A 25,684-nucleotide genomic window follows, 5' to 3' on the forward strand; every position below is an offset into this window, starting at 1 on the left:
CAAGAAGCCTGTTGTTCTGGTTCTCCCTCTCTGGTCTGACACTGCTGGGATAACGCAAAGTTTGCAGCCACAAGCTGTGACTAAGACCTCTGCCCCTTATTGTGTGGCCCTGCCAGATTTGTTTTGTTTCTGTAGTTCTTCACTGTCCCAACTGGTTGCTTGATGCTAGCTAGACTTTGCTGCTGGAATATGTAGTTCTCCATTGACATCTTTGGCTATTGAGAAGAAAGCTTAATGTGGCCTGCTTATGACACTTTTTATCCAGGTAAGGTCCAGCAGGAGTCTGAGCAACTCATTTCACATTAGGTACCTATTTCTGGCTGTAGATGGAAGTTTCTGTTCATCCTGGTCCCACAGCCATTCAGTCCAAAAGAAACACAGAGAGGCTAATCTTCATTCTAAACTGGTTGGCTTGATAGCTCAGGCTTATTATTAACTAGCTCGTACAACTTAAATTAACTAGTAATTTTTTTTTAATGTATAGCCCAGGCTGGCCTTGAACTCGTGATCCTCCTGCCTCTGCCTCCTTCAGCAAATCCTACCAGCATGCGCCACCTCAACCGGCTAACTAGTAATTCTTACCTATTTAGCCACGTCACTTGGTGTCTTTTCTCAGTAAGGCATTCTCGTCTTGCTTCCTCTCCATCTGGCTGATAAATTGACTCTCTGCCTTTCCTCTTCCCAGAATTCTCCTAGTCTGGTGGCCCTGCCTATACTTCCTGCCTGCCTACTGGCCAATCAGTGTTTTATAAACCAATACAAGTGACAAATCTTTACAGTGTACAAGAGCATTTTCACACAGTATCTGGTACAAGAACCAGTGAGAGAGAAGTCAGGAGGAAAATGTACTGAAGACTATTTTACATGTGAGCTTTGTACTTATATCATTTTCTCAAATCTGCCTCAGTTCCGTGAGTTTTTGCCCCCACCCCTTTTTCTCGTCAGTTATGTTCTCTTACTGAGACCTGGGTGTGACATTTTGGGCAAGCATGGCTGACCAGGAAGCCTCAAGGGTCCATCTTCATCTCTGTCTCCCAGGACGGCCCCACCACTTAGCTTGTTATGAGCGAGATTTATATTTAGTGCCCTCAGGTCCTCGTGCTGGCCTAGCAGCTTGACGAACAGAACTATCTCCCTAGCATCTCAAGCAGCAATACCACATTTCAACTCTAGCCTTTTGGTTGGCTCTGTTCCTCATATATATCTTACTGTGTCTATTTCCTATGTAAAGTGATGGTGAGGATTTTCTAAATATACAAACTGGAGACCTAGATTAACACTTAAGAAAAACCCTGCTCTGTAATCATGGAAACTGTTTCAGCTCATCCCAGCACTGTGGGTATCATGGTGAGGTATTCCTACAAATAAAGCCTCCTAGCAATTGAAGACAGGATCACTTTAGGTTGTTAGTCTCCAGGAACTGGGGAAATGGCTCAAAGGTTAAGAGCACATACTGCTTTGCAGAGGATCCAAGTTCAGTTCCCAGGATCCACATAGATGGCTCACAACCAGCTATAACTCTAGCTCCAGGGGATCTTACAGTTTCTCCTGGACTCTCTGTACCTGCACTTACACATACACACAAAAGAAAAAGAAATCTTAAAAATAAACATGTTCCATGTTGAGGTAGCAACCCTGCCTCAAAGGAGTATCCGAGACAGTTGGCCTTGGCAAACACGGTATGTACATGTGTGCACAAGTATCTTTAAAAGAGAAAACATCAAGGCCAGGGGGCTTTTATAAAAGTGATCACGTCCATATGGTAGTTGTTACCCTGAGACTTCAGCACAGGTGCTGACTAGCATGCACATGTCCATATCTTCGCTGCCATGTATTCTGAGGTTGCAGCACCCTTTCGTCAGTATGCTGTCTTCTAGCTCATGAAATACAGACTTAAATGTATCTAATTAAGATCTGTGGGTCAAGCACTCTTAAATATTTGACTTGATGAGTGTATCCCATATGCCAAGCCAGTTAAAAAAGGGAAAGGAATGCAAGTTAGCTACCATTCTGTAGTTAACTCAGTCCTCTGCACCATGCATTGGGTTATAACAAGCAAGATAGGACACAAAGCCATGTGTGTCACTCATCTCATTAAAGATTTAGAAGTCACCTAATTGCAAAAGTTAAGACATGGATTTACACAATTAGATGACAGTGTTGTAGTGAACAATATTCAGAGTCTTTGGTTCTCCTAAGTCCAGGCTGGCCTCAAAACGTCTGTGCGCTCAATAAATGGGACCTGAAACTGAGAAGCTTCTGTAAAGCAAAGGACACTGTCACTAAGACAAAAAGGCAACCCACTGACTGGGAGAAGATCTTCACCAACCCCGTAACAGACAAAGGTCTGATCTTCAAAATATATAAAGAACTCAAGAAATTAGATGTGAAAATGCTGATTAACCCAATTAAAAAATGGGGCACTGAACTGAAAAGAATTCTCAACAGAAGTTCAAATGGCCAAAAGACACTTAAGGTCATGTTCAACTTCCTTAGCGATCAGGGAAATGCAAATCAAAACAACTTTGAGACACCATCTTACACCTGTCAGAATGGCTAAAATCAAAAACACCAACGATAGCCTTTGCTGGAGAGGATGTGGAGAAAGGGGTACACTCATCCATTGCTGGTGGGAATGCAAACTTGTGCAACCACTTTGGAAAGCAGTGTGGCGGTTTCTCAGGAAATTTGGGATCAACCTACCCCAGGACCCAGCAATACTACTCTTGGGAATATACCCAAGAGATGCCCTATCATACAACGAAAGTATATGCTCAACTATGTTCATAGCAGCATTGTTTGTAATAGCCAGAACCTGAAAGCAACCTAGATGTCCTTCAATGGAAGAATGGATGAAGAAAGTATGGAATATATACATATTAGAGTACTACTCAGCAGTAAAAAACAATGACTTCCTGAATTTTGCATGCAAATGGATGGAAATAGAAAACACTATCCTGAATGAGGTATCCCAGACCCAAAAAGAGGAACATGGGATGTACTCACTCATAATGGGTTTCTAGCCATAAATAAAGGACATTGAGCCTATAATTCGTGATCCTAGAGAAGCTAAATAAGAAGGTGAACCCAAAGAAAAACATAGTTATCTTCCGGGATATTAACCTTCATCAAGCGATGAAAGGAGACAGAGACCCACATTGGAGCACCGGACTAAAATCCCAAGGCCCAAATGAGGAGCAGAGGAGAGAGAGCACAAGCAAGAAACTCAGGACCGTGAGGGGTGCACCCACACACTGAGACAATGGGGATGTTCTATCAGGAACTCACCAAGGCCAGCTGGACTGGGTCTGAAAAAGCATAGGATAAAACCGGACTCGCTGAACATAGCGGACAATGAGGACTACTGAGAACTCAAGAACAAAGGCACTGGGTTTTGATCCTACTGCACGTACTGGCTTTGTGGGAGCCTAGGCAGTTTGGATGCTCACCTTACTAGACCTGGAAGGAGGTGGGAGGTCCTTGGACTTCCCACAGGGCAGGGAACCCTGATTGCTCTTCGGGCTGCTGAGGGAGGGGGAGTTGATTGGGGGAGGGGGAGGAAAATGGGAGGCGGTGGCGGGGAGGAGGCAAATTTAAAATAAATGAAAAAAACAAAAAAAATGTCTGTGCAGACTACAATGACCCTGAGCTTGTAATTTTCCTGCTAGGCCCTGGTGTGAGTGGTGGGGATGTAGGCTTGTACCACCACCATTCTAGGCTTATGTGGTACTAGGGTTGGAGCTCAAGGTGTACTGGGCTTCATCTCATGCCCTTAGGGGATTTAAACAAATTGCCAGTCACTAGCTGCATTGAAAGTTGAATTTGCAATCTTGGCTAGAGAGGTTTTCCTAGCTGACATCAGCTGTTCAGTCAGGTCTCAGTTGTGTGGTGACTCCCGCACCACAAAAAAGCCGTCATTCACGAGCCATCCTAAATGCATCCTTTATGTGTGTGTTGTCTCAGAAAGAGCTCAGTCCTGGGGCCAAAGGCAGCTACCCCCGCTGGGCTCCGTGTGGGGAAGGTCAAAGCTGCTGCTTAGGATAAGTCTCACACCACTTCCTTTGTCCTGTCTTCAGGGGTGGACGTCAGAGGCCAAGTGGTGGGAGTTTCCTCCTTCCACCATGAGTTATAGACCAAACTAGGATCATGAGGGGTGGCAGCAAGCACCCTTATCCACTGAACCATCTTGCTGTCCTGGGACCTTGGTGTTTTGTTGTTGTTGGGGTTTGTGTGTGTGTGTTTTCTGAAACAGGGTTTCTCTGTAGATTTGGAGCCTGTTCTGGAACTAGCTCTTGTAGACCAGGCTGGCCTCGAACTCACAGAGATCCACTTGCCTCTGCCTCCCGAGTGCTGAGATTAAAGGCTTGTGCCACTACTGCCCAGTGTTGGACCTCGTTTTTAAACGAAAGATCACATACGTACACACACTTTATCCCCCAGGTACCTTGAGATTCAATTGAGGCAGCAAAACTTCCAAGTTCAGGTTGCCAGGAATTGATGGCACACATCTTTAGTCTCATTACCCGAGGAAGAGGCAGGCACCCGAGTTGAGGCCCACCTGGTCTAGAGGGAGTTCTAGGACAGCCAGGACTACAAAGAAACCCTGTCTCAGGCCCTCCTCCCCTTCAAAATAGGTCCAGGTCAGTGGCCAGAAAGATAGAAGACTCAATCTTTAAAGCGCTGGTTTTTCTTTTTCTCTTTAAATTTTACATGCTAGTCCCAGTTTCCTCTCCTGCCCTCCCCCCATCCACTCCTCAGAGGAGGTGAGGCCTCCCTTGGGGAGCGAACAAAGTCTGGTATATCAAGTAAAGGCAGGAACAAGCCCCTCCCCCTGTGTCAAGGCTGAGCACGGTATTCCACCATAGGTCTCCAAAAAGCCAGTTCATGCACCAGGGATAAGTCCTAGCTCCACTGCCAGCCATCTCCCACCTTCAACAGATGGAGCCACACAACTGTCACTTACATCCATGCGGGAGTCCCAGCTGTCAGTCCAGAGTCCCTGACCTCCCACTAGCTCAGGTCAACTGTTTCTGTCGTTTTTCCCAATCATAACCTGACCTCCTCTTGCTCATATAATCCCTCCTCCCTTTCTTCAACTAAAGCTCCAGAAGCTCAGCCCAGTAGCGCTGGTTTTTCTCCCAGAAGACCCTGCGTTTACTTACCAGCACCCACACAGTAGTTCACAACCTTTTGTAACTCCAGTTCCAGGGGATCCAACATCCTCTTCTGGCTTCCATGGGCACCGAGCAAATGATGCAGACAAATATGCAGGCAAAATCCCCATGTACATAAACAAAAGTCAGTTCGTGCTGGTGCCTCACATTTCTTTTTTAAATTATATAGGTTTTTTTGTGTGTGTGTGGTCAGAGGACAATTTGTACAAATTGGTTCTTGTAGCACCAATTTTCCCGGTGGTTTACCGGGAAAAATTCAGAATGTCTGACCTGGCGGCTGGCTCCATGGCGGCTGCCTCACTTCCCTTCTTCTGCGCTCTATGCGCTAGAACCCAGTTCGCGAGCTTCGGGCAAAGGGGCTGGAGGTTGAGAATACAGACGCTGAGACAGACCGACACAAGGACCTCCAAACGCTGGTTCAGAAAGCCAAGAATGCTCTCTTTATTGTGTTCAGGGGCAGCTTATATAGGGATAGCCACGCCCCAGCCAAACCCACCAGAAACCACTCTCCTGCCATCAGGAACTCCTGAAGGTCTCGTGCTCAGAGCAGCTGTAGGCACTCAGATCAGGGGAAAACAAGTTGTTTACAAGAAATTCAGGATCTGGGGTCTCACTGCTCCCAACAAATGTATTTGTCAGTCTGGGACTTTACCCACTGAGCCAACTCACCAGCCCCCATTTCATTCTTAAACTTATCCATTCTAGACTAGGAAATCAAGACGGGGGGGGGGGGGGGTAGTGGTACAGTTAGGGGCAGAGGGCTTGCCTAGCGTACCAGGCCTTGTGTCCTACCCCAAGATTGCCAAGGCCTCAGACCCTTTGCATGCTGGAAGACACAAAACTAGTTTTGTCCACCAGATGGCACTATTGGCCACCGGTGGTTTCTAAAGGGAAGACCTAGAGCATGACCTAGTGCTATTATAGGACTCACTTCCTGAGGTCACCAGTTACACTGAAGGATTATGACAGTGATCATCTTTCACTGCAACCATCTACAATAGTGGTTCTCAACCTGTGGGTCGTGACCCCTTTAGGGGTTGCCTATCAGATACTTAAGACATTACAATTCATAACATTAGGAAGATTACACTTACGCAGTCATTTTATGCTGGGGTCACCACAACATGAGGAACTGGATTAAATATGGTGACAGCATTGGGAAGGTTGTTCTGAGAACCACTGCCCTGGAATGATTTAGTCAATGACCTCTAGCCCACACTGTGCCTCACCCTACCTAGCAGCATTCAACCTAACAAAATGTGTGTTAGCAACTACCCACAAGAGGCCACCACCAGTCTGGAACCCCAGTGCTGATTCCTTCCCAGAGCAAAGCCGACAGCTCGGGGTCAGCCGAGCTAGCTGATCTGGAGAGCTCCGGCTTACGTGTACTTGACTCTTTCCGGGAAGCACACCATGTCCTTCAGCAGACAGCTGAGTAAAGGCCAGCTGGTTTTCCTCGTATTCACTTTCCACTTATTACATTAGACACCAAGTGTGTGGGTTCTCCACTCACCTGGTAGTTTTTGGGGGCAGAGACTAGCCAATCAGATGTCCTTCAGCTCCCTTCAGTTCTGATGTGTACCTGTATGTGGTGCTGGATCCCACAACTGAGTGTGCACCTCAGGCCAAAACACAAGACCCAAGGTTTGACTTCTGCTTGCCAACTGGAGGTTAGTCCTTTGGCAGTTTGGATTAAAATGGGTAAACCAAACCCATTTTATAAAAGTGAAACTCACGAGGTACTGAGGGGTGTAAGAGTGGCATACCTCTCTAACACACTGAGTTGAGCACGGTGACATAACACACAGACGTGAAGCACAAGGCTCCAACAGAGCCAGGCTATGCAAGAGCACTGAGCAGTGTGCACAGAGCATCAACAAAAAGAAAAAGACCTAAGAAAATGGCAAACCAATAAGAGTGATGGGAAGGAAGAGCACAAGGAGCAGAAGTGGTGGTAAGTGCTCACCTCGTACACCTAGCGCTGAACTACACCCCAGTTAAAAGGAGGGCGAGATCACAAGTCTGAGACCACCATGGACTGCTTACTTCATAGCAGGGTCTCATAAAAGAGAAAAGGTGGGAACACAGGGAGAAGCCTCTGAGCTCCATGTTTGTTAACCACCAGCCATATTCAACAAGGGTATGAAACACAATTACTTTATTGATTTCTTACAATCAAATACTGCTAACTAGCATTACTTTCACACATGCATCATTCAGAACAAAGGAAGAGTTCCTCAGTATTTTCAAATGATGCATCATATAACACAAAGTTAGAACTTAAAATGCACCCTGATTAATTATGTAAACTGGTAATTTTTTAAAAAAGCATAACTAATAATTTGGTTCCTTTCTTCATAAAATGGAAATTTAAATATTTCTCCTGATAATCTTGAGGTTATCATTATGTTACGAGTAGTGCAAACTGTGGCACATCAGTTCCATCTGGAAGGGTGTATCTTACACACCGTATCTCAACAAACAAAATGTGCATAAAATGCATACAGTCAATGCATGATAGAAAGCATGTTCCAAATACAAGTGAGCCTCTCAGGTCACCATATTTAGCTTTTGCATTATCATTTATGGCATTATAGATTAATTACACATGACATACTTTTATACATTTAACCCTGAAGATAAGAAAAATAACTGTTTGAAAAATTATTCCAGGTAGCCATTTGGTTTGTATCACAAGAAAGCGAACCTCCATCCAGAGTCCAGTGTCTGCCAAGTCGGAATCACGAGCTTTAGTCATAAGAAAAGTGATGTTTCACAGTGACTTTCCCAGGTCCTGGCACCGCCTCTTCTCCCACAGTACACCAGATGAAGGAGCATTTCTGGGATTCCCCTGGGCGTGGCTTTCCCTCTGTTCTTTTCTGGATTAACTGTCACCAGCCTCTCCAATGCCTCCGTTTTAATCATTCATGAATCCTTTCAGAATGTCCTCAGAGAGCTCCATAAGAGGAAGTTCTGGAGAGGGAAAATCCAGAGGCGGAAGATTGGGTATTGGAATGTCCTTGCCTTTCCCAGTATTCGCAGCAAACTTCTGCCACGTTGAAGAGGCTGTGGCAGTGTCCGAGTGTGGTGGCAAGCTCCACAGCTCTGACTTTTCTACAAAGTCGGCATCAACGTCCAGCTCCTTCTCTGCTGGTCCTTTCAGGAGTCTGGCCTTCTCGGCCTTTAGTTGTTTATTTTCTTTTCTTAATCTTTCATTCTCAGCCACAAGGAACTCCACATGCCTCTTCAAATCTGCAATTTTGGTTGCCTGCTCCTCTATTATTGTTTTATCATCTTTTGGGGCTTTGCTTCCAATACACGGCTCTGTTGGTTCATTCTTTTGCTGAAGTAAATATAGCAGTGTGTCTGGATCCCTGTCGAAGACCCCCTGAAGCTCAGGGAGGCGCTTCTCTGTGGAAGGGATGTACGTCTGACAAAGAAGAGGGTTCTGACCCTCCATGTCCTCAGAGGGCTTGTGAGATGCCTGCAGGTGGGGGGCTCCGTCCCTGTCCGTGCTGTGCTGTGCTTTCAACCGCTCCTCGCGCTTGGCTCTCTTCCACCTCTCTTGGATGAGGAGAAGCTGTTTCATGTGGCTGTCCCGTTGCAATTCCAGTGATAGGTGAGCCTGTGACAGGAAAGAGAAAGTCAGTGTAAAGAACTTAACATCAGAAAGCTCCCAGGCTTATGTACCTGAACACCTGCTTGACTGGCTGTGCAATCTTCAGGAAGTGTGCTCTATAAGTGGCCTGCCCATGCCTTGAGGTTCATAGCCAGTTTTCTGCTTCCTGATCTAGAGATTAACAAGCCATGCCCTGGGCGGTCACTGTGAACTGAGTTCCAAGTGCCATGCTTCCTTAGGATGACCCCTCCATCTGTGATCTTCTAATGCTCAGGGTATTTGGAAAGCTTGATGCACACCATATGACAGCTATCACAAGCCCTACACTATCAGCTGTGGGCTGGTTCAATTCAATCTGAGTTAAGCGTTTTTACTTTGCCAATGCCACAGCTTACAGAACCCATGTCCTTAGTTCAGTCACCAATCCTCTTAGGTAGCCATCATTATAAATCAAGACATTGTCTTTACAGCTAGGGGTGTAGCTCAGTGCAATGATGTTCGCTAGCATGTACAGAGACCCAGGCTTGAACCTAGAACACTGAAAAAAGGGAAAAACCTTGGATAAAGATTTTCTAAAAAATATTTTGTATATGTACATGAGTATATGCACAGGAAGGTTAGAAGAGGCAAAAGATCCCACGGAACTGGAGAAGCAGAATGTTATGAGACCCTGCCGTGACCGACATGGAATCCTGACTTGGGTGGCAAGACAATGAAGAAAGGCACATGTCCAGAAAAAATGATGGGGCCATACCAACTATCACTGCAACCTGGATCTCAGCATGTTTGTTTACCATGGACAGCACAGGGACGGGGCTAGCTGGTCTCTGGAGGCAGAAACATGGTCTCAAGCTGTGACTAACTGGGAGCACAAAGCAGCGGCAGCTAGTTTCTACACACATCAGCATTCAACTTGAACCAAGGAAGAAGGCTTTGCCAGTTCTGAGACGGATGCACATGGAAAAAGGTTTTGCCAACTTCCCATGGTTCTGAAGCTATGGTTTTTGTCATGGCTGTGCCCAAGTAAATAACCTGAGCTTCCTCTGCTAACTACAAACTGGTATGTGGGTGATGGGGACCAAACTCATGTCCTCTAGAAGAGCACTCAGTGCTTTTAACCTCTCCAGCCCCGGAATGAAAGTATGTTGAAGACATTTAAGTATCTTATGCTTAAGCACAGGCCTTCCCTAAACATATTAAAACAGTATGAAGTCATCCTGAAACAGATCTCAAAGTGCAGGAATCATCTAAGTATCAAAGAAGCAAACAGGAGATTATTCAGATTTAAACTGCTGTTGACAAGCAAAGCGTTGTCCACCCAGTTCCCCTGGGCCATCCCTGCTTCCTCAGTGTTAGCCAGTGGAGCATGAGACCTGGGAGTAACAACAGAAAACAGGAAGGCAGGCTGGAAGGGTAATGGCAGCTAACATAGCTTTCATTTCTTTCCCAAAATACATCCGTATATTTTTTAGTGTTTTGAGAAAGACATAAAACTTTAGGTTTTACCCAATTCAAATCTCCACAAGAAAATCTTTCTCTAAAAAAAATTTCTTTTTCAGCTGGACATGGTAGCACACCCTTTAGTCCTGACACTGGGGAGACAGAGCTGGACGCATTTTGGATTTCAGGGCTACCCTGCTCTACACAGTGTGTTCCAGGCCAGAAAGGACTATATAGTGAGTCCCTGATCTAAATAAATAAATGATAAAAGACTTTTTATTTGCTTGTTTTGGTAATGGGGGAAGCAGTACATGTGAGCGCAGTGCCAGTGGAGGCCAGAAGAGGGCACCAGATCCCTTTGCACTGAAGGTGTTTGTGTGCTGCCTGGCACAATTACTGGGAACCATACTCTCTTAACTGCTAAGTCATCTCTCCAGCCCCCCAAACATTTCTGAAATACTACTAGCGTGTCTCACCTGCTCAGACTGTGTCAACTTCATGGCCTCAGAGAGATAAGCTAGTTAAAAAAAAAAAAAGCAGCAAATTAATATATGCACATCATTATTTTGTAACTTATAGGCTAATAATGGAAGTATTTATCCCCAGAGTACAGAACTTGGTCTTCTAAGCAATTGTGTTAAAAAGGCAAATTTGAAAACAGCATTAACTTCTCCCCAAAAGAATGTCACTGGTAAATACGTATTCCCTAGCCCATCTTAAAAACCGGAGGCTTTAAACTTCTAAAGTTGGCAGATTGGGGACCTAGCTGTAGTGGCATTACATTTGTATTTTAATAAATAAAACTTGCCTGAAGGTCACAGAATAAAACAGCCCCACTGGTCAGACTTACAAGCCAGGCGCTGGTAACACACACCTTTAACTCAAGTAGTCACACTAGTTGCCATAGAAACCAAACCAGGCAGTGCATGCTTTTAATCCCAGCCTTAGAAAAGAATATAAAACGGGGCCGGGCGGTGGTGGCGCACGCCTTTAATCCCAGCACTAGGGAGGCAGAGGCAGGCGGATCTCTGTGAGTTCGAGACCAGCCTGGTCTACAAGAGCTAGTTCCAGGACAGGCTCCAAAACCACAGAGAAACCCTGTCTCGAAAAACCAAAAAAAATAAAAAAAATAATAAAAAAAAAAAAGAATATAAACGGAGGAGACGCTCACAGATTGAATCTCATCCTGAGATTCTTGGAAGCAAGATCACCATTTTCGGACTTAGGTCTAAGTAAGAGCATATGACTGGCTGTTCTACTTTTCTGACCTTCAGGTTGAACCCCAGTTTCAGTCTCCCAGCCACGGCAGAGTGCGTGCCTGACACAAACCTGGGTCCAACAATGCGGAGCAAAAATATCTGTAGACTGTATGATAAAGGAACTGAAGATTGAATTAGAAAAGCTGTTTATCGAGAATCAAATCAAGTAGGAATTTACTGAGGCCTTATGCTCAACTAAAATATCAACAGATATTTATGAGTGCCCATTTGAGTATCTGCTACTACATCATTGTGGTCTCCTATAAGAACTATTTTTATCAATTGTTTCTGAGCTACACCAACACAATACCAACAGCCAACCACTAGTTAGGTACTTAACCCTAAGCTGGACACAGTGACACACATGTAATTTCAGCATTTGGGAGGTTGACACAGGAGAATCACAAATTCAATTCAGACAACAAAACCTTAGAATATGATTATATATAATAGGCCGGGCGGTGGTGGCGCACGCCTTTAATCCCAGCACTTGGGAGGCAGAGGCAGGCGGATCTCTGTGAGTTCAAGACCAGCCTGGTCTACAAGAGCTAGTTCCAGGACAGGCTCCAAAACAACAGAGAAACCCTGTCTCGAAAAAAAAAAAAAAAAAAAAACCAAAAAAAAAAAAAAAAAATTAAAAAAATGATTATATATAATATATATGATAATATACTGTGTGAGGACAGAATAATGTGATTTATGAAGACAGTCAAGCTTTTCTTATCTTGATCAAATTCTGGGTTGCTTAACCTGTTGAATTTTAATAGGCAATGCTGAAATCCTTACATTTTCTCTTTGGGCTAAGAGAAAGCTGACATGATTTGGATGTATCTTTGTTTAAAGTATGGTCTCAGGGGCTGAAGAAATAGATGGTTATAAACACTGGCTGTTCATCCAGGAGTCAGGTTCAAGTCCCAGTATCCACTTGCTAGCTCACAACTTTAACTCCAATCTCAGAATATCCAATGTCCTCTTCTGACCTTTTTGGGCTCCAGAGATAAACATCATGCACAAATATGTACATCCTACACACACACATGCACTATGGCACAAGTGTACACCCCCCACACATGCACTATGGTACAAGTGTACACCCCACATACATGCACTATGGTACAAGTGTACACCCCACATACATGCACTATGGTGCAAGTGTACACCCCACATACATGCATTATGGTACAAGTGTACACCCCACATACATGCACTATGGTACAAGTGTACACCCCACATACATGCATTATGGTACAAGTGTACACCCCACATACATGCACCATGGTACAAGTGTACACCCCACATACATGCACTATGGTGCAAGTGTACACCCCACACACATACATGCACTATGGCACAAGTGTACATACACCCCCAACACACGCATGCACTATGGCACAAGTGCACACCCCCCCACATGCATTATGGTACAAGTGTATAGCCCACCCCCCACGCATTATAGCACAAGTACACAGACCCCCCCCCACAAATAAAATAAAGTTAATTTTTCCTTAGATATTTGTCACAGTTATGAAAACCCAGAAAACTAGAGCCAAGTGGGGTCACTGTGATTCTGCTTGACCGTACTGTTTAGAGGTCATTGGTACTCCTCTACAAAAGTTCAGAAGTGTAGAAAGGGAGGCCAGCCAAGACATCTTAAAAGGCTGTATGTGGAGTTTAATGGGCAATTTTAGCGAGAGCACAGCAAACCAGAATGCTGGCCAGAATGCAGGGAGTAATGGCCAGGCTGAGGATTGCAGGCAAAACTGTAACCCTGACTGATATAAACCAAGAACAAGTTCTATAATACTCAGGAACTTGAAATTCCTTTGAGTCATACTTATAGGTCTTTCGTTTTTGCTTTTTATGTCTTTCCTCATCTACTTCTTTTTAGTGTCTGTATTCTGCTATACATTCCTCTGTACAGCATTTTACAGTTTTTCTGGAATAATCAGAATAAAATAACAAGTATCACTAATAATGGATCAAGCTCTTACTGACTGTCAACTTTTTGAAACTTCTGTTTTTTAACACTAACTTCTCTTTACAGATATTACGACACTGCTGTCTGGTTGCAATCCAAATACTTTAGAGATTTTTTTATTTCACAACTTAAAGTTTCCTGTCTGCTAGGTTCTACCAACCTTGAGATTCAAATTAGATGTTTCTTCTCCAGAAAAAAAAGAAAGAAAGAAAGAAAGAAAGAAAGAAAGAAAGAAAGAAAGAAAGAAAGAAAGAAAGAAAGAAAGAAAGAAGAGCTATCATCCCTGTTCCAGCCATACTGGCCAGGCTTACATACATCTCTTCAACTTCTCAGTGCTAGGTCTGTCAAGCTGCATTGTTTGCAAACCTGTAGTGACATTTCATCCAGAGCTCTGTTACTGCTTACATACACCATGGAATTTCTTACGACATCCCTCTCATATTGTTTGCACACATGTGTCTCCTCTGAACAACAGTTTACTTTAAACCACCATCTTAACAATGAGAACAGCTTTCACAAAACCAAGTTTAGAACTGGAAACGCTGACTTTGGGAGCTCTCTGAAACTGAATATGGTAGGGTACCCACAGATAATCCAGAACTGCAAATAATTCATCAAGGGCCACACTACCACTTTGGAGATTTCTCACAATAAGGTCTTACAACTGGAACAAAAAAGGGGGGAAAAGTTGTTTTAAAAGGAAGGGGGGACTAGAGAGACGGCTGGGCTGTTAAGAGCACTACTGCTCTTTAAAAGGACCCAGATTTGGTTTCTAGCACCTACATAGCGTTGTATTCCAATTCCAGGGGATCCAATGTCCTCTCACCTCCATGAGCACCTGCACGAATGTGGTACACATAAACAGGCAGGCATGCACATACACATAAAGAAGTATCATTGTGAAATTTAAAAAAGAAAAATTGAGTGCACGGCATGGTTGTCTCACAAAATCACTGTGATAATCTCCTAATACTGAAATTTATGAAAGGACGATCTCAAAAAAACTTTTTTTACTTCAGTTTTTTTCATAAACTATATTCTGATCATATCATATTCTTTCCCTTCCCAACTCCTCCCAGATCCTTTCCACCTCCTTACCCACCCAACTTCATGTTTTCACTCTCTGGGGGGAGGGGGTGGGGTCAAAACAAAAACCAGCAAAGCAAAGCAAACAAAAAACCCAAAATGTTCATCCCCCCACCCAAAAAAACCATGAGGTCTGTTTTATGTGGGCCAGCTACTCCTGTGCATGGGGCCTGCCCTGCCGTGTGGACGATATTCCCAGTGACTCTCCACTGGAGAAAACATATTCCCTTCTCCAGCAGGTATCAGCTGCAATTAGCTTCTTGGTTGGGGGGGGACTTGCTCACTACCCTTTCTCAGTCCTGAAATTTTCTGGTCTGAATCCCTACAAGTTTTATGCACGCTCTGTCTATCGGTCCTATTGTGCTCAGAAAAATCTTAACAATACTGGCAATTACTTCTTCCAATTATAATGTAAGGCTAATATTTAAAGTAGATGTTCAGGAAAGATTAACACCCCCAACCTACTTCTTTGCAACTTCTCTACCACTGAGCTACACTGCCTAGTGTCACATAGCTGTTTAAGTCTTGAAAGACAAAAGACCTTAGGGATGATTTTTTTCTTTCATGTTCTTCAGACTATCGTGCACTTAGTATACACATAACCATATGGTGATTCACTCCACTTTAACCCATGGCATACACAGGAAACCTAATTCACTACGGTTAATGCACCCGGGCTCTCATCCACATCATGGTTTTCCTAAACATGGCGTACTCTCACAGGAGTTAATACAAATCAACAATCTGGTCAATAATATGGTTGAGGAGAGATTTAAAGACCACTGGTTTCATGTTGTAGAAAACTGCACCAGACATAAAAATACTATTATGAGGTACCTAGTTATGTACGCAAGACCTACAGCAGACACATGGGCACACTTATGATAAAACTGGTTCTTGCTGGTGTTTTTTTTAGGGAAGAGACTGGCTATATAGTGTGGTTGGTGTCAAATGTTGTGACATTCTCGCCTCTCACCCAAAGTGTGAGGATTACAGGTTTGAGCCACTTGCTAACTACAACTAATTAATTTTCTTCCAGCTGGGTATGACCGGCACATACCTGTAATCCAAGGACTTGGGGAGGCTGAGGCAGGAGGAGTGTTCAAGTCTGGGAAGGAACCGGGCTATAATGAGTACTAGGCCATCAAGGGTTAGATAAACAAGATCCTGAATCAAAAAATATTTTTTCTCTTGATAATTAGTTACAGGAAGAACTTACTGAAAATTTATTCAAAGCATTGCCCACTCTAAGTTTGTATTTCAGCAGTATAGTAACATTCCATTCCCTGCCAGGAAAGAATTCTGTTCTTGTGAGAAGGGAAGGAATAGCACTTCCTAGCAGAAAGACTGCAGACCTTGTTCTAAAACAGATGCGACACCCATTCTAGATGGAACTCGAATATTGGAAAACAGGGCCCTCAGATCTATTTATAAGGCTAATTCAGAAATTTGGGTCTCTGATAAGAAATCAACGCATGCCAAATGTGTAATTACACTAAGCTCCATCTCCAGCACCGGAAAGTCAGTAAACTAAATGACACTTAGCAGTAGTTGCTACAATATAATATATATACATATTATATAATAGATATATAAAAAACACATATATTAGTCATCACTAAATGACAACTACCAACAAAGTATTCTTGTTCTTTTTGTTTTGTGACAGGATTTCTCTTGGTAGTCTAAGCTGGCCTCCAACTCACAGCAATACTCCGGCCTCAACCTGCCAACAGCTCTATCCAGTATTTCTAAAGAAAAATACTTACCTGTAGCCTTTTTGTGACAAGAAATTGCTTCTTCGTATTTCCCAGCAGCTAACAAACGGTCTGCACGTCGGCTCTGTTGGTGAGCCTAGAAAACAAACATTCTGAGTTACTCCAAATTACAAAACAAGACTTTTAAAAAACAATCTTTAGCAGGGTGGTGGCACAAGCCTTTCATCCCAGCACTGGAGAAGCAGAGGCAGGCAAGTGAGTTCAAAGCCAGCCTGGTCTACAGAGTGAGTTCTAGAACAACAAGGGTTGTTACACAGAGTAGCCCTGTCTTGAAAACAAACAAACAAACAAACAAACAAATGGAAGAAGTCAAGCTTAGAACCACATCATCTGATAAAAAAAAACTGGCAACTCCTCTCTACCCATAATCCTCTCCAGTTATCAGGTTCTAACTGCTAAGTGACCTCTATTCTTCCACAGAGAGTAACAAAAGACTTAAATACCAGGTATTACTCAGAACATGCTTTCTCGATATTTAACTAGATATTTCAAAGAGACATCTTGTAGGTATTTTCAAAAGTTTATATAATCTAAAGACTTTAATCAGGAAATGTATCACGAAAAATCCAAACTTCTCTTATAGCTGTTCATTCTTCCCTTTAAACATTAAAATTACTACTTACCTTAAAATTTAAAAAAATACGCAGTGAGGGATTCTGATAAATATTTAATATTACTATCTCTTCATATACAATTCATCAAAAAGAGAAAGGCTAAGTTAGAGGTTCTAAAAAGCAAAGGGTTTAGATGTCCCTGCTGTAAAGGTACATAGCTAAATAGTGCCACCCTTCTTACATTGATACTTAAGTTTCCCAAAGCCTCCAGCCATGGAGTCACACACCTGTGATGCTGGCTCTCAGGAGAAGGAGGAAGAGCCAAGCCATCTCCTAGCTCAGGTTAGTCTCATCAACAGACCAAGTCAAAGACCAAAGGCTACAAGGTGTAGTCAGTGGTAAAACAGATCTGTCTAGTATGACAAGGCGCAAGCTTTCAGTTCAATTGCCAAAATGACAGTAAGCAATCAAACAAGCAAATCCTCCAAAGGCTGGAGATAAACACACAGCTCAGAATAGAGCACCTGGCTGACTCTTACAAGGTTGTTGGATCACAAACCATCAACAGCAACAAATAAAGAACGTGAAAACACATTATTTCACTTACAGCTTTGTCAATCTGTTTCCTTCTCTCACGTAACAGGGCCAGTAGTTTAAGATTAGAACATTTTAGCCAGGTGGTGGTGGTACACGCCTTTAATCCCAGCACTTGGGAGGCAAAGGAAGGCAACTCTCTGTGACTTCAAGGCCAGCCTGGGCTAAAAGAACTAGTTTCAGGACAGAATCAAAAGCTACAGAGAAACCCTGTCTCGAAAAACCGGGGGGCATGGGTGGGTTAATTTTAATCATGGAGGCTTGGACTGAGCAAAAAGTATGTTCTGAACACCTAAATATTTTCTAGTATCCATATAAAACATTTGGGGTGGGATGGGGCAGATTTCTGAGATAGGACCCCATGTCTGGCCTTGAAGCCCTGTTCTTCTTGCTCTACCTCTTCTTACCTGTTGGGAGTATGCACACGCACCACCCTCAGGTGAAAGGCAGACCTTTTGAGAAGACAGTATCAACAAGGAATCTGGCAGATCATCTGAATGAACAGTGGTATTCAACCAACAAGGTCTTAGGCAGTAAGAGAACAGAAAAGTGAACGAAGGGGTCATATGTAGGTGCTTTCACCGTTTTTGAGTTCTAAAAATACAAAAAAGCTCACACTTTTTCTCTCACAAAAGAAAACTTCTGTGAAACCCCATAGCCCTTCATAACAAGGACAATGCAGCACGAGAATCAAGGGCTCTGTCTCTTCAAGTTCTGACTCTCACTCTAAACCAGCTAAACTGTCCCACTCTGCTGGGGCTATTTTCTGTCAATAAAATTTCAACCAGGTCACTATTTTAGGAGTTGTAAAGAGAATTCAAACCATTCAGGCAGATCTGGGTAAAATGCAGATTTTCAGTCTGTAGTTTTGCAATAGGGTCTGCAAATCTACTGAGGTGAGGCTGTGCCTGAGGCTCCTGAACAGATAAGAATCAAAGACAAGTCAGGAGTGGCAGCATACAATTTTAATCCCAGCATTTGCAAGGTGAGGCAGGCGGATCTCTGAGTTAGAGACCACTCTGTTCTACAGAGCAAGTTCCAGGACAGCCAGGGATCTATAGAGAAACTTTGTCTCAAAAAAAAAAAAAAAACAAAACACACACACACAAAAGAAGAAAGAGGTAAGGAAGACAAGAAGGAAGGAAAAAAGGAGAAAGAACGAAGGGAGGGAAGGGAGAAAGGAAGGGACAGAGGAAAGCTAGAAGGAGCAAAGGCAAAGCGCAATCTGAGACATCACAGATGACAGCTCACACCTCTATACCCAACCCTAAGGAGGCTGAAGCAGGATCACAAGTCAGAGGCCAATTGTAATGTAGGACACGGTCTCAGCTTCACTATGTCTGCCAGGCACAGCAGTGCACACTTATAATCCTAGTCCTTGGCAGATGGTGAAGGATGAAGATTTCAAAGTCATCCCTAGCTAGTTAATGAGCTTGAGATCAGTCTGTGCTGCATGAAACCCTGTCTCTAAATAAACGGCAATAAAACGATAGACAATACTATAGGAACTTATTTTGATTGTTAATATTATTTTTTAAAAGACTCTTTAGGATTCCCACTTAAAACTGATCCGTTTAAATAAATTCAAAGTAAAAACAAGAAAACTCAGAACAGTTTACCCCTTTCTATACACTGCTTTTCCTCAACAACTATGATCCTATGACAGGTGCCACATTCTTATATTGCCCGGCTTTTCAATCCTGGGATCAGAAAGCAAGAACAGCAATAAAACTTGAAGTGGTTTTAACTACAGGGCATTCTGAGAGTGGCCAGGCCAGAAACAAAGGCCTGAAGGAAGTGAAACAGCCCAAAGCCCATCACAGGAATCCTACTCCTGAGTTCCAATCTGCACAGGCTCTCAGACACTGTGGTGTGGGAAGTCCTTTTGTGTGTGTTGCTTTTACTAAATCCTTTCTTTTTATTTAAACAGAAAAGGGGAAATGGTGTGGGAAGTCCTTCTATATATGTGTTGCTTTTATTGATTAATGAATAAAGAAGCTGCCTTTGCCTGTAATAGAATAGAATAGAGCTGGGGGGGGGGATGACAACTAAGCTGAATTCCAGGAGAAAGAAGGGGAGAAGCCATGTAGCTCCCCCAGAGACAGACGCCAGTTGGAACTTTATCCAGTAAGCCACAGCCACGTGGCAATGCACAGATTAATAGAATGGGTTAATTTACTAGCAATACACTTAAGAGATTGGACAAGAAGTGATATAGTTTGAGTGATTATTTCATGGTCTGGGCAGCTGGGAACAAACAAGAAGCCTCCCTCTACAGACACTGTACACTGGTCTTCCTGCTCCTTCTTTGGGTAATATCTCTTTGGCCTTAAGCTAATAGAAGTGAGTTCCCATTATCTAAAACCAACAAACATCCTAGCAACTACAATTAGGCTACTAAGTCAATGAATTTCACTTAAGGACTTTTTCCTTTTGCCAGCTAAATTGCAAGTGCAAGGCCACTTTTCTCACGTGGTGGTGCTTGCCTGTAGCATTCAGAAGGCAGAGAGAGGCGGAGCTCTGTCAACTGGAGGCCAGCATGGTCTACCCAGGACAGAGAGAAATTTTGTCTCAAAACAAAACACCTCCAAAATTATAAATAACAGTATCTTCCGTATCTTTCAATCTACTAAGTTCTGACCTGAAGGAAGTGCTGTATCGAGACAGGAAAAAAAACAAACAAACAACAAAAAAACAAACAAAAAACAACAACAACAAAAAAACATTCCAAATATTAGAAAGAAGGCAGAGGATATATACTATATTCCTGACTGGTATGGCATTCAACTGGGAACAAAGGAGAAATATTATTAGCCTTATGCCTCCTTCCTGGTTCACTGGACAAACAAGTGTGAAGCAGTACCTCCACGCATGTGTACCCACCCAGTCGACTGTATAATCAACACAACAGTTCAACTGAAGGTAACTAACTGCTCCAGTGAACTTGAGGACCTCATTCCAACTCTGAAGACCACCTCTCTCCTTGTGCTATTTTGTCTATAAACTTTTTATGCCCATCAGTTTCTAGATGAGCTTGTTCTTGTTTTTCCAAAGCTGTCACCACCTGCTGTGTAGACAGCGAGAATCTAGTATAGGATTCACATATGAAAACAATGTGGTGAATTCTGGTAATATTAAGAAAAAATCCATAGGCTAGAGAGATGGCTAAGCAGTAGGAGCACAGGCTGCTCTTCCAGAGGACCTAGTAAGTTTGATTCCCAGCACCCAGATGGTAGCTCACTGAACTCCACTTCCTGGGGGCCCAATGACCTCTTCTGGCCCAAGGGGCACCAAGCACATATATGGTGCACAAATGTACATGAAGGCAAAGCACTAACACACACACAACAGTAAATATTACAGCACCTCATATTCAGTAAAAAGTTATAGTTTGGCTTTATTTTGTGTGAAATGTGAGAGGCCCATGTTTCTGCAGAAGCACAAGATATATTCCATGACACAGCAGCTTGGCAGTACTACACCCAAAACTGACTTACCAATCTGTAAGGATTTCTCATCCAGATCACAGTTAAAGCAGATGGGTAAATAATGCTCTAATACAAAGCTCAATGATTTATTTTAAATTCTGGCTTCCAAACCTCACTATCTCAACTTAATCTGCATTTAATGTCTTAATCTATGAAACTGGAAGAATAGCGCATCTGGATATTAAGACAAGATAAATAAGTGACACAATGATGCCCTACCACTTACTAATTGTTGGCTATAAGCCAGCACTCCATGCTCCTCCCCCAGAGTGCTCCCAAGTAAATCCAACTATACCTATGGTATAAAATTATTTTCCTTAGGTTATTTGTAGAGCAACACAAAGGGGATTGAAATAGCCTCCTTTTTCTTTAAAGATTTTAATTCTAGCCGGGCAGTGGTGGCGCACGCCTTTAATCCCAGCACTCGGGAGGCAGAGGCAGGCGGATCTCTGTGAGTTCAAGACCAGCCTGGTCTACAAGAGCTAGTTCCAGGACAGGCTCCAAAGCCACAGAGAAACCCTGTCTCGAAAAACCAAAAAAAAAAAAAAAAAAAAAAAAAGATTTTAATTCTACTACTATCACTAGTTTGAAACAGTTACAAAGACTTCAGCTACATAAAAGACAGCCGCTCTTTAGCCCATGATATGACTCTTTTTCTTGTATGAGATGCCTGAAAACATTAACCACTTCAGGCAGTAGTTAAGAACTAAACACTACAGAAGGAAGCTCAGTTATTTAACCAACACTCCCAGCACTTTTTTTTTTTTTTGTAGACCAGGCTGGCCTTGAACTCACAGAGATTTACCTGCCTCTGCTGGGATTAAAGGCACACATCACCACCGCCCAGCTCTGCCCAGCCCTCTTAAGCATAAATAGAGAGAAAACTGGGGTGACTGAAGGATAAACACATAAAAAGTAAAACAACAACAAAGCAAGTGTGGCTGTGTAGTCCCATGGGTATTGCCTGCAGCAGCCTAGGCAAGTAAAACATAAACAAAAGTCATGGACACTAAGACTGACAGCACTAGAAATGATCTCATGGAAGTTTGGCCAGTCATTTGCCACCAGCCAAATGCCAGAATTTAATGCACGGAAAGAAATACCTAATAGACACTAAGTGATTTGGTAAGTTACAATTTTTCCATGTTTAAAGTTAACAAGCTGCGTGGTGGTGCAGGCTTGTCATCACGGCAGTCAGGAAACTGAGGCAGGAGGATCACAAGGTTAAAGCTGGCCTGAACTGTATACACTGTGGCCTGGTCTTACGACCCTACCTCAAACAGGAAAACACTTGATAGGACAAACTGATCCAGAATTGAAAGACTAGTTTTCATTCAAAGGACATTAAACTTCTCTTGACCAACTCTGAACATCAAAGAGCTAGCACAGCTGTCATACTTACATATTAAAATATTGTATGTATGTATGAAATGTATGTATTGTATGTATTAATCCCAGCACATGGGAGGCAGAAGCAGAGGCAGGCGGATCTCTGTGAGTTCAAGGCCAACCTGGTCTACAAGAGCTAGTTCCACGACAGGTTCCAAAGCCACAGAGAAACCCTGTCTCAACACCCCCTCCCCCCAAAAATAATAATAATAATTCAAACTAGTCTCTTCCATATCCTGAAAACTCACTGTGAGGAAATTAATCTTGCTATAACACTAACAATAAAACCCCAGCAGAGGCAATAATGACACAGAGCTCAATATAAAGACCAAGGAAAATGAAAAGTACACGAATACGGAAGCCTTCTTAGGAGCAGGTCATAATGAGTTGAATGCAAAATGCACTTAAGTCACTGACCTAAGCTATTATTTAACTTCCCTCAAGTTAGACTTGTTCATCAGCAAATATCTCAAACAGGTCTTACTAAATTTCAAGGATGCTCTGAGGACTGTACCCACGTACAGTAGTGAAGTCCATATATTATGAATCTGGAGTACACTCCAGTGATAAACTTGTAGTTTACTAGAATTTTCAAAGATACGCATTAAGTCAGAATTTAGGGCTACCTTTTTTTTAAAATATTTATTTTTATTATGTATAAAATATTCTGTCTGCATGTATGCCTGAAGGCCAGAAGAGGGCACCAGACCTCATTACAGATGGTTGTGAGCCACCTTGTGGTTTGCTGGGAATTGAACTCAGGACCTTTGGAAGAGCCATCTCTCCAGCCCCTAGAGCTACCTTTAAAGTTGAGTAAAGAAGATACCGTGGTGTATTCACAAATGCCCTACCCCCTCAAAAGAGAGTATCTTCAAAAAACTTTTAATTCTAGGACTCAGGGGATAGATACTCGCTACCAACCTGGTTAGGTGAGTTCACTTTCCAAGCCCATATGGAGAACTGACACTCCCGAGTTATCCTGATTTCACATATGTGAAACACACACATACACAAACCTGAGTCTGCCACAGCTCTGACTGAGGCTTACCACTGCTACTTTGCCACACGCTTCTTTCAAGTTAACATCCAGCCGTTATCGAGTAAAGAGCTAGGCTGGAAGTCAGCAATCTTCAAAATCTCAAAAGGCTTAAAAATTCAAGCTGCCACATTTCTGAAGCTTGTCACATAAATGTTAAGACCAGAGAAAATGAAACTGTATGAGCCTCCGAATTTAACTATTTAAAAACTTAACAGGGCATGGAGGCACTGGCATTTAGAGTAATAATGGAAGCCCAGCATTTAGAAAGCAGAAGCAGGATGACCCAGTGCCTAAGACCAGCCTAGGCGACAGAGTGACAGCGAAGCTGACATGGCTCAAACAAGCAGGAGATAAACCTAAGGTCTGTCGCCATCGTTTACCTAATTTTTCCTAGACTGAGCACCTGGAGCTCCACCTACCACTGAAAGCACAACACACCAGCGGAGCTGGAGTCACGCTACACCCCGGTGCCAAATAAAGCTACCTGGAACAGAACCAGTGATGGTTCTGCAAGGACACTTGAACTCTGAAGCACTGTGTAAACAGTTGGCCACCACTCCTAATATTCCTGTGGATTTTCGGGATTGAACCATCCACACTTCATTGCAAACTATATTGACCTCGCGAGTTCTCTTAAAAACCAGAGAGGGGCAAGGTATTCCCCTGGCTTTCAAAACCTCACCGATGTGGTCATCCTTAAGTGTAAACAACTGAGGAATGGCGGCAAGGCCTAACTTAGTAACCTGGGATAGGATTCTCGGAGCTGCTAACCTGGCTCCAGCGGTGACCACTCTAGGGCGTTCAAGCTCAATCACTCCAAATAAAGCACATTAAAGGAAATGTCAAGGGCTTATGGTCTCATTATACCAGCGGCTAAATCCTCGAACGTTCTAGCTATAAAGCACGGTTCTCCGTGCCCTTTATCTGTTTACTCCTTTAATCCTCACAAGGAAAAAATCCTGAAAAAGAAAATGAGGTGAATTTTTTTGCTCCAGGTCCCGAAGCTATTAGGTGACTAAGCCAGAGTTCAAATTCGAGCAGATTTTTGGCTCCAGAAATCTATACTCTCAAACCACAGGTTCTGGCTTCGCTGCCCAGCATGGCCAAGGCTCTTCCAAGTCAGCAGGGCTGGGTTCCAAAGGCAGAACTCAATCCTCCCCGGTCCTGTTCCCAATCCCACTACATCACACACCACCTACAGACTCGGGACTTCAAAGTCCCAGTCTGCAACGCTGAGAAATCAAACGTGAACCTTTGCCATGAAACCCAAAGACGCCTTGTGACCACTCTGGGGAAAATACGAACTCCCCAAACCAAAAAACTCTGTGGCTGAGTCCCCCACTCCCCCTTTTTGACTAAAACAGACCGGGCTCCCTGTGCGAACGTCTCTGGTACTTTCGACAGGACTAAAGCAATGGGACTGGGATGCGGGGAGGGGGCTGCGGTTCGTGCCCCACTGTCTCCAAGGAGCCTCCGTTGACGCAGCTGTGAGGACAGCCTGGGAATGGGGGGTGTGAGAGGTGCGGCCCGGACACCCCGACTTTGCCCGCGGCCTGCAGGCGGCTACGTGGCGCTGGGACGCGGTCCCAGCAGGGCAGAAGCGACGGGCCCCGAGGGAGCGGCCTGGGTACCGGGGGTCGAGGTTCCCCTCCGCTCGCGGTTTCCCTGGTCAACCCGGGTTGTCCCTCAGCCCGCGTTCCCCCTCATCCTTGACCGTCCCCCCCGTAGCCGCGCGTTCCCCCTCAGCCCCGCCACTTCTCACAAGGTTGAGGGGTCCTTCCATCACTTCCATAGACCCCGGGATGAGCGGCAGCCCGAGGCGAAACGGCGGCGCCCGGGCACATGGAGGGGCGGCGAGAGCAGGAGACGCGGCGGCTGGCGGACGGCTCCTCGCAACACCCGGAGCCGGCAGTGAGCGCCCGAGAGCGACGGCCGCGCCACTTCCGCCTCCGACGCCGCGCCGCGCCGCGGGGCCGTCCTTGCGCCGTCGCACAGGACGTCGTGACGTCACGCGCCGGCGGGGAGCAGAGCCTGCGGGTGGGAGGGAGGCCGTGAGGGGCGGGGCTGAGGCCGTGAGGGGCGGGGCTGAAGGCGGGGCATTCAGCTAACTGACGCGAGCCCCCTCTCCTCGCGAGAGTCATAGTTTAGGCTGCTTGACTTGCGCGTCACGTGAGGAGCTGGGTCAGGGTAGTAGTTAAGTGGCGTCTTTGCGCAGTTGATCTTTCTTGCTTCCTTCCGGCAGCAGGCTGTCTCAGGTCCTCTCTTCCGGCCTCCACCCCTGCTTTC

The 25,684-nt window shown here is 44.2% G+C and overlaps 1 protein-coding gene across 2 annotated transcripts; it reads right to left on the reverse strand.

Annotated features, from left to right (window-relative positions):
• Positions 1-7,323: 7,323 nt before the first annotated feature.
• On the reverse strand, positions 7,324-25,338 carry Nrbf2 (nuclear receptor binding factor 2). 2 transcript variants are annotated; one of them, XM_057751503.1, is made up of 4 exons: positions 25,161-25,338; positions 16,326-16,410; positions 10,710-10,750; positions 7,324-8,799 (listed from the first exon to the last, which is right to left on the reverse strand). In XM_057751503.1, the coding sequence occupies exons 1-4, from the start codon at positions 25,188-25,190 to the stop codon at positions 8,092-8,094; spliced, it is 864 nt and encodes a 287-aa protein (XP_057607486.1). In that variant the 5' UTR covers positions 25,191-25,338; the 3' UTR covers positions 7,324-8,091. The 2 variants fall into 2 exon arrangements, with proteins under 2 accessions (XP_057607486.1, XP_057607487.1); XM_057751504.1 differs by lacking the exon at positions 16,326-16,410 and having other exon boundaries at positions 25,161-25,242.
• Positions 25,339-25,684: the final 346 nt, after the last annotated feature.

The sequence above is a fragment of the Chionomys nivalis genome, chromosome 19, assembly GCF_950005125.1.
Source record: "Chionomys nivalis chromosome 19, mChiNiv1.1, whole genome shotgun sequence".
NCBI lineage: Eukaryota > Metazoa > Chordata > Mammalia > Rodentia > Cricetidae > Chionomys > Chionomys nivalis.